Consider the following 9096-nt stretch of genomic DNA (forward strand, 5'->3'; position numbering starts at 1 on the left):
GCGCCCAGCGTTTCTTGGTGGCGCCCGACCCAGTGCGTCTTTGACCAGGATGGTGCCCCTAAAAAACATTTACTCTTCTTATCTTTATTAAAAGAAAATCAGTGTCTTTAACATCCCTAGTCAAATTAACAGGGCTACATATTCCACACTGTGACAGTCATTCAGTGTGACATGGTGGAGAGGCAGGAGTGGTCTCAGTCCTTTTTGTGTGAAGTTGGCATGTTCTCCCCGTGGGTTTCCTCTATAGGTGCTCCGGTTTCCTTCCAACAGTCTAGAGACATGCAGTCAGGTTAATTGGAAATACAAAATTGCCCTAGGTATGAGTGTGTGTGTGTTTGCCCTGTGATGCACTTGCGACCTGTTCAGGGTGTTTACTGCCTTTTGCCCTGTGAATTGCACCCACCGCGAGCCTGAATAAGATACGTCGGTGGTAAACAGAATGAATTAATGACAATCATTCATGTGAAAAGTGGTTAAGGGGGTGAATACATTTTAAGGCAGTCTGCAGCAGATGTGTGATTTGAGATCTCAGGAGTTAGAATCATGAGTGTAACTTCAGCACTACACTCGTACACAGTGCGCACGGTGAGCAGGGCTATTGGACAAATATTTGCGCAAACCGATCTAGCGTGGTCGTAGTATTGACACAGCGATGAGATAAGGTTGCGCTAATCTCAGGACTCAGAGCGCATCAAGCGAACCGCGTCACCTTCCCTGTGTTTATTTATTAAAGCGGAGGGCAAGGGCACTTCCTCGGTCTATGCGGGGTCATACGATGTCTTGGATCGTGAATCCGATACTGAATAGTGGGCTTGAGCTCGGAATCTTGCGAGTCTGCTCTCTGATTGGTCCTTGGTTCTTTAGTGATAAACATCACCACCAGTATATATAATCTAACCCGCGTCTGGTATTTTAGGCAAAAGCAAAGCCAATAGCAACTTTACGCAAGCTTTAATAGTGAGACTATAGAGGCAGACCACCATGAGAGCTCAGATACAGAGAGCTCCTCAGATTCTGGAGCTGTTAAAGAAAAAGAAGTCTGTGGGGCTCCAGCACTGTAAGCCCACATCCTCAGTGTGTGTGCTGGACTCCAGTAAGGAGGTGGATGCTGCTGCTGCTGCTGCTGCGGCTGCTGCTGCTGCTGCGCCATGCGGGCACTCGCTCCATGACATCCCGGGTCCTACCAGCTGGCCAATTTTGGGCAACTTGATTGACATTGTTCGCAGAGGAGGATTGAAGAAACAACACGAGACAGTGGTACTTCACAACAACAATTATTAAATACAAATTGTATTACTACTACTGCTACTACCACTAACACTACTACCACTAGCACTACTACCACTACTACTTCTAATAATAATAATAATCATGACTTGATTGTTTTATTTATGTCTAATTACCTCATGTCTACATTTTTTCAGATGGAATACCATAAAACGTTTGGCAAGATTTTTCGGATGAAGATCGGCTCGTTTGAATCAGTAAACATTGGAGCACCATGCCTGCTGGAAGCGCTTTACAGGAAGGAGGGGAACTATCCACAGAGACTGGAGATCCCACCATGGAAAGCATACAGAGACCTCAGAGACGAGGCTTACGGACTTCTCATCTTGTAAGTAATCCCTAAATTCTAACCAATGTTGAGTATAAGTAGTAAATTTAACTTAGTACATGTAACTTTATTTTTCAATAATGATGAGACAGTGAGGTATGATCTTTGTTTTGATGGTCTGTTTACCATTTATAATTAAATGGTGTTTTATAGGCTGCTAACTTTTATTTTATCTAGCACATAAACTTACCCAATTTGTTTGGGATTTCAACATTTAATCAAACTGTAGTGTAAACATTTCATTTTATATTATACATGTATATATAAACCCAAAGTTATTTGACGTTTACATGCGTATAGGCTATCAGACTCATAGGATGAGTTTATTTAATTAGCAGTCATTTAATAAAATAACTTAATTTTTGCTCTAGGCATAGCATACAAAACTAAAAACAATCTGTGCTGTTTTGATAAACTACGTATACAGATTATACAGATTTTGTTGTGTACTACATTTTACTACGCTTGAGTTATTTGTGAATGACTCGGTTCCTCGGTTACAAAACTGAACGCTTGTTCTGTTACCGTCAACCCTGTAATAAACGCGCCCTTATATTTTGCTGCCTTAATTCACTGAAGTAATTTACAGTGTATCACAAAAGTGAGTACACCCCTCACATTTCTGCAGATATTTAAGTATATCTTTTCATGGGACAACACTGACAAAATGACACTTTGACACAATGAAAAGTAGTCTGTGTGCAGCTTATATAACAGTGTAAATTTATTCTTCCCTCAAAATAACTCAATATACAGCCATTAATGTCTAAACCACCGGCAACAAAAGTGAGTACACCCCTTAGTGAAAGTTCCTGAAGTGTCAATATTTTGTGTGGCCACCATTATTTCCCAGAACTGCCTTAACTTTCCTGGGCATGGAGTTTACCAGAGCTTCACAGGTTGCCACTGGAATGCTTTTCCACTCCTCCATGACGACATCACGGAGCTGGCGGATATTCGAGACTTTGCGCTCCTCCACCTTCCGCTTGAGGATGCCCCAAAGATGTTCTATTGAGTTTAGGTCTGGAGACATGCTTGGCCAGTCCATCACCTTTACCTTCAGCCTCTTCAATAAAGCAGTGGTCGTCTTAGAGGTGTGTTTGGGGTCATTATCATGCTGGAACACTGCCCTGCGACCCAGTTTCCGGAGGGAGGGGATCATGCTCTGCTTCAGTATTTCACAGTACATATTGGAGTTCATGTGTCCCTCAATGAAATGTAACTCCCAAACACCTGCTGCACTCATGCAGCCCCAGACCATGGCATTCCCACCACCATGCTTGACTGTAGGCATGACACACTTATCTTTGTACTCCTCACCTGATTGCCACCACACATGCTTGAGACCATCTGAACCAAACAAATTAATCTTGGTCTCATCAGACCATAGGACATGGTTCCAGTAATCCATGTCCTTTGTTGACATGTCTTCAGCAAACTGTTTGCGGGCTTTCTTGTGTAGAGACTTCAGAAGAGGCTTCCTTCTGGGGTGACAGCCATGCAGACCAATTTGATGTAATGTGCGGCGTATGGTCTGAGCACTGACAGGCTGACCCCCCACCTTTTCAATCTCTGCAGCAATGCTGACAGCACTCCTGCACCTATCTTTCAAAGACAGCAGTTGGATGTGACGCTGAGCACGTGCACTCAGCTTCTTTGGACGACCAACACGAGGTCTGTTCTGAGTGGACCCTGCTCTTTTAAAATGCCGGATGATCTTGGCCACTGTGCTGCAGCTCAGTTTCAGGGTGTTGGCAATCTTCTTGTAGCCTTGGCCATCTTCATGTAGCGCAACAATTCGTCTTTTAAGATCCTCAGAGAGTTCTTTGCTATGAGGTGCCATGTTGGAACTTTCAGTGACCAGTATGAGAGAGTGTGAGAGCTGTACTACTAAATTGAACACACCTGCTCCCTATGCACACCTGAGACCTAGTAACACTAACAAATCACATGACATTTTGGAGGGAAAATGACAAGCAGTGCTCAATTTGGACATTTAGGGGTGTAGTCTCTTAGGGGTGTACTCACTTTTGTTGCCGGTGGTTTAGACATTAATGGCTGTATATTGAGTTATTTTGAGGAAAGAATAAATTTACACTGTTATATAAGCTGCACACAGACTACTTTTCATTGTGTCAAAGTGTCATTTTGTCAGTGTTGTCCCATGAAAAGATATACTTAAATATCTGCAGAAATGTGAGGGGTGTACTCACTTTTGTGATACACTGTATATGAAGACCAACACATTAATTACTTCTTACTAAGTAATTTATATAAAACATTTTTAAATAAATGTATTTACGGTGTTTTTCAGTTTCTATTAAAGTTTAAAGTTACCGAATCTGTTCACATTTTATTACAAAGCTCCTAAAATTTTATTGGTCTGTTATATTTTACTTCAGGGTGTAAAATTAAGGGTGTCTGTTTTATAGTGTAATAACAGGCAGCTGTTTAAAAAGTGAACTACTGGCATAATTTCATTATCATCAACAGCTTCATCCTGGTCAGGGTCTCGGTGGGTCCGGTTTTACAGGAAAAACACCCTCACCCCATAGCCAATCATATCTGTGTAGACCCCTGGCTTACTGTCTTACACATTTTAATGGTTGGCTCTGTTCATGTTTGCTTTTATTCATAGAGAAGGAAAAGACTGGCAGAGAATGAGAAGCACATTGCAGCATAAATTGATGAAACCAACCGAAGTTGGGAAACTCGATTGCAAGATTAATGAGGTAGGAAATGTTATGTCTATAAATGCTCTATCAATTTAGTAAAATGTTAAATTGTTAATGCATAGGCTAATATATTTGTTTTTCTTTATAGGTTTTAGATGACTTCATTAAAAGAATTAAACTGATTAATGTTGATGGAAAGATTGATGACTTGTACTTTGAGCTAAACAAGTGGTCCTTTGAAAGTAAGTTTTATGATATAACAACCAACACCTTTACTGTGTTTTGGTCACATCTGAGCAGTTAGTTATGTTCCTTTATTGTAGTACTAGTTTTTCTAATATGACCAGTATGAGGCTGAATGACTGTCCGAACTGAGATCACATTTATTTCATTGATGATGATCAGAACGTGTTATGTTCTGATCAGATTTTCTTAAATCAAATGAATAAAAAGCCTCTTACTTCTTAATTAAAGTACTTCAATTAAAATAGCCACACAACACAATTATTAAGAGAACTAACTTGAAGACAACAGTGTGAATTACTGTGTTAAATGTATTTTATTTGTGTAAATAATGTACACAGGTAATGTATATGAAATGAAACAATGAAATAAAATGAAATAATGTGCACATGCAACTCAAATAACCCTTTTTTCAATTAAATACCATATTGACACCTTTCCCTATTTTCACAGCTATTTGCTCTGTGCTGTATGACAAACGTTTTGGGATCCTGCAAGAAAATGCCAATGAGGAGGCAGTTGAGTTTATCACCGCGATAAAAACGGTATGTTGGTTATCTAATAGGCACAATGTAGTTTATCTGTACATTTAGTAACTCGAACACTCCTGAAATGACCCTTTAGCCCCAGTGTCTGATTTGTTTGCCAGTTTTTTTTTTTTACAAACAGAGTTCAGTGAGTTTACTGAATTGGATGTTACATCAGATTTTGTGTTTATGGTAGCTGATGTAACAGGGGTCAGTCAGTCAGGGGTCAGTCAGTTTGTCACCTGCAATTACTTTGATACATTGTTTTGGTCATGTTTTCCAATGTGAAGCAGCCAACTAATGAGAAAAGCATGCAAAAAATTTTTTTAATTATGTTTATTTATCTGGTTCCCTGTCAATTGTTTAAATGTTTTAACTATGCCTTATTTTCTGACTGACAGATGATGAGCATGTTTGGCAGAATGATGGTGACTCCAGTTAGTCTTCACAAGAGGTTGAACACAAAGACATGGCAGGACCACACAGCTGCCTGGGACCGTATTTTTAGTACAGGTACAAAACAATCCATCGTATGACTCACAAATCACTTCCAGTCACATGATAAAATACAAACATGTTGATTTACCCCTTAAACGTACCTCCCTCTTTTAGTGGCCCGGCCCACCAATAGACATGTGCTGTTCTTTTGAGTACATAAGTGGGAGGGGAGAGAGTGAGTAGTAGTAAACTGAATGACCTAAGCACATAGGGAATGCAGCCAAGTGTTTGTAGTAGAGTTGATACAGAGGACAGGAAGGGAGGGAGGGAAGGAATGTTAACTTGAGTTTTATAACCATGTTTTGCTCCTGGTGGCTTAATTAGCGGAGGCTGTTCTCCAGCCAATAAAATTTCACTTTCCCACAAACTAGAAAAACAACATGTGATGGGTAGCTTAAAGTACAAAGCTGCCAATTACAGTGGCCTTGAAAACAGCAGCTGTTGTTGTATGAAATAAGTTGAATTGGAACACAAACTTTATAAGGTTCAAACAGATGTGGTGGTTTTAATAACAATAAATAATTTTTTCCTTTTTTTCTCAGCCAAAATCTACATTGACAAGAAACTGAAGAGACACTTAAATGGACAAACCGATGGCTTCCTTAGTGATGTCTACATCAGCAGTCAGCTCACCAAAAAGGAGCTGTATGCAGCAATAACTGAACTCCAGATCGGGGGTGTGGAAACGGTGAGTACAAAAACAGGAGCTAGCGCCCTCCCAGAGTTTGTTTTGAAGCTCCCTAGGATCATACGTGACCTAATTCTAGTTCACTCAAGCACTTAAGTTAGTAGTAAAAGCACCTCATAAACACTATCACCATCCTGTCTAGATATTACAATTTTTTTTACCAAGCACTGGACCATAATAACAAAACAAACCTTCTTTTTTTCATTCAGACTGCCAACAGTGCATTATGGGCCATTTTCAACCTTTCAAGGAACCCACACGTTCAGGACAGGCTGCTGAAGGAGATCAAAGAAGTGGTACCTGATGGACAGGCTCCAACCGCTGAGCATATTAAAACCATGCCTTATCTTAAGGCTTGTCTGAAGGAGTCCATGAGGTTAGAACATGCTTATAAGCATTCAGTAGATGAAAATATTACAAAGTGAGCTTTAAATAATCAAAGACAAACAATGATGTTGCCAGTGTGGATAAAATTCATTAAATTAGAAGCTAATTTGTTTATGTGTGTTGTGAATTGAACTCAAACACTGCACAAGGTGTTTTGACACTGGTCAAATTGGACAGTCTGTGTATTAATTGGCAATTATAATAAAGCCAGGAGTTGAGATTCCTCCAAATATGTATAACAGATTAAGTTAAAGATTAAGGTTCTTCTTAAATAGTCAAATGTGCATCACTTTAAACACTCTATACCAGTTAAAATAATGCAAAATGAGTCTTTTTTTTGCATTTGTCCCAATTTTTCCTCCCAGTCTAGTCATATCTAATTACCCCATTGCATTACGCTTCCTCTCTACTAATGCTGATCCCCACTTCTGATTGAGGTGAGCGAGACAGTAGCTGACTGCATCTTTTCACGTGCACGAGGCGAGTTCATATGCGGATCAGCTTTGTGTACAGAAAGACACACTATGTCCACATTATCCCTCGACTCTGTGCCATCAACCAGCCAGCAGAGGTCGTAATTGCATCAGTTATGAGGTTCCCTATCCGGCTTCCCACCCTGTTAATTGTTGTTCATATAGCCGCCCAGCCCAGTCGGATGGCAGAGCTAAGTTTTGAACCGACGAGTTTGAAATGTCAGCTCTGGTGTGCTAGCGTGTTTTACCGCTGCACCATACGAGTGGCCCACAAGGTCTTCTGAACATTTTCTTAACATTTCCTTAATGTAGCTCACTCTATTATGCAAATGTCTAATTAAAAGATCTATTACTGTTTATTAAGAGATGGCTTAATTAATTAATTTATTTATTTATTTTCTCTTTTCTCATGCGAACAGACTTTCACCCTCCATTCCATTCACAAGCCGGACTTTGGACAAAGACATGGTGCTGGGAGACTACTCATTGCCTAAAGGAGTGAGTGCCTTGTAATTTTCTTTGTGCTGACAGCTACAGTCAGATCTCCATCATAACAAATACCTGCTACAAATTACCGCAAACATTGTCATCAGCGTTAAATAAAACCAAGTTTAATTAACTTTTACATTTTGTTCAATTTGCAGACTGTTTTGATGATTAACAGCCAGGCTTTGGGTTCTAATGAGGAATGCTTTGACGACGGGAAACAGTTCAGACCGGAACGCTGGCTTGAGAACAAAACCTCTATCAACCCGTTCGCACATGTACCTTTTGGCATCGGCAAAAGGATGTGCATCGGCCGGCGGCTGGCTGAGCTACAGATACAGCTCGCTCTGTGCTGGGTAAGACTAGATCCTTTACTTCTCCAACACCTTTATTATCCCTAAAAAGGAGTATCTTTAACTAATAAGAACTAGTCAAGTTTACCTAAACTGATGATTTTATTCATATTTATTTTCTCCTTTTTTGACAGCTAATTCGTAATTATGAGATTGTGGCAACAGATAATGAGCCAGTGGATTCTGTACATACAGGAACACTGGTGCCCAGTCGAGAACTTCCCGTGGCTTTCAGGCGCAGATAAGGTAAGACTCGTACTCCTGCAAAGCAGAACGTGTTAATAGCATATAAAATTAGATATGATTTATTGTACTTAACATTTTTTCATTTGTTTGTGTCTTTTTCAGCGCTTGTGCTCCAGTCTCACTTGGTAATGGATAACTCCATAGCCTTTCCAAGAGGTTTCAAGAAGGCTAGATTTTGCTGCTATGTTGCTGTTAACTTTTAAAATATATCTTTCAGAATGTGATTACCTAAGATATACCTCAGATTATAAATATTTAGTTTACCTTGTACCTAATTATGTATTCCATGTTATAAATGAGTATTATCTATTTATTAGTTTAGATGACCACTGTCATTAAAGTGTAATTTTGTAATAAGTACCACAAACTGTATAATTGTATTAAAGTGTATTATTATATAGCCTTGCATGTAAACTATTTTATTTAAGCATTGGAATACACGTATGTAAATCTATGTAAACTACAGTATGTAAAACAATGAGTGTGTGATGTTTGTATGTTGATAATACATTCTCGTATATTACAAATGATCAAATATTACATTTATATATGTAATACTTTTTGTATATATTGCATTTACATGTTATTTGTTTACTTTGTAAGTATCTATACATTTTGTCAAAAACAAAGAAATAAACTTAACAACTTTAATAAAACAATGGATTTGTTTCTATCAATACCTATTTCATTCAAACCAGTACGTTAAAACAAGACTTAAACAAGGAATAGTTTTTTTTCTCTTTTCCTCCAATTTTCTCCCCTAATCAAGTCGTATCTATTTACCCTGATTGTGTTACGCTTCACCTCTACCCATACAACCCTCCACTGCTGACTGAGGAGTTTCACAACTGACACACGCTCCCTCTGACATGTGCGCAGTACCGACTGCATCTTTTCACCTGCAT

General features: G+C 39.2%; 1 protein-coding gene across 1 annotated transcript; it reads left to right on the plus strand.

The window, feature by feature from the left end:
• The first annotated feature begins 854 nt into the window (after positions 1-854).
• On the plus strand, positions 855-8850 carry LOC134316931 (1,25-dihydroxyvitamin D(3) 24-hydroxylase, mitochondrial). Its single transcript, XM_062997490.1, has 12 exons — positions 855-1257; positions 1425-1615; positions 4254-4347; positions 4439-4532; positions 4987-5078; positions 5462-5573; positions 6101-6246; positions 6456-6622; positions 7526-7604; positions 7751-7948; positions 8080-8191; positions 8294-8850. Exons 1-11 carry the CDS (start codon positions 982-984, stop codon positions 8188-8190), a joined length of 1560 nt encoding a protein of 519 aa, XP_062853560.1. The 5' UTR covers positions 855-981; the 3' UTR covers position 8191; positions 8294-8850.
• The last annotated feature ends 246 nt before the right edge of the window (positions 8851-9096 follow it).

The sequence above is a fragment of the Trichomycterus rosablanca genome, chromosome 6, assembly GCF_030014385.1.
Source record: "Trichomycterus rosablanca isolate fTriRos1 chromosome 6, fTriRos1.hap1, whole genome shotgun sequence".
Taxonomy (NCBI): domain Eukaryota; kingdom Metazoa; phylum Chordata; class Actinopteri; order Siluriformes; family Trichomycteridae; genus Trichomycterus; species Trichomycterus rosablanca.

What these genes read in the sequence shown, in the direction of transcription:
- LOC134316931 (XM_062997490.1), top strand. Translation starts at nt 982, where the DNA reads ATGAGAGCTCAGATACAGAGAGCTCCTCAGATTCTGGAGCTGTTAAAG. An exon ending in TCGATTGCAAGATTAATGAG is followed by an intron (nt 4,348 to 4,438) that starts GTAGGAAATGTT and finishes TTTTCTTTATAG; the next exon opens with GTTTTAGATGACTTCATTAA. An exon ending in AAACAAGTGGTCCTTTGAAA is followed by an intron (nt 4,533 to 4,986) that starts GTAAGTTTTATG and finishes CTATTTTCACAG; the next exon opens with CTATTTGCTCTGTGCTGTAT.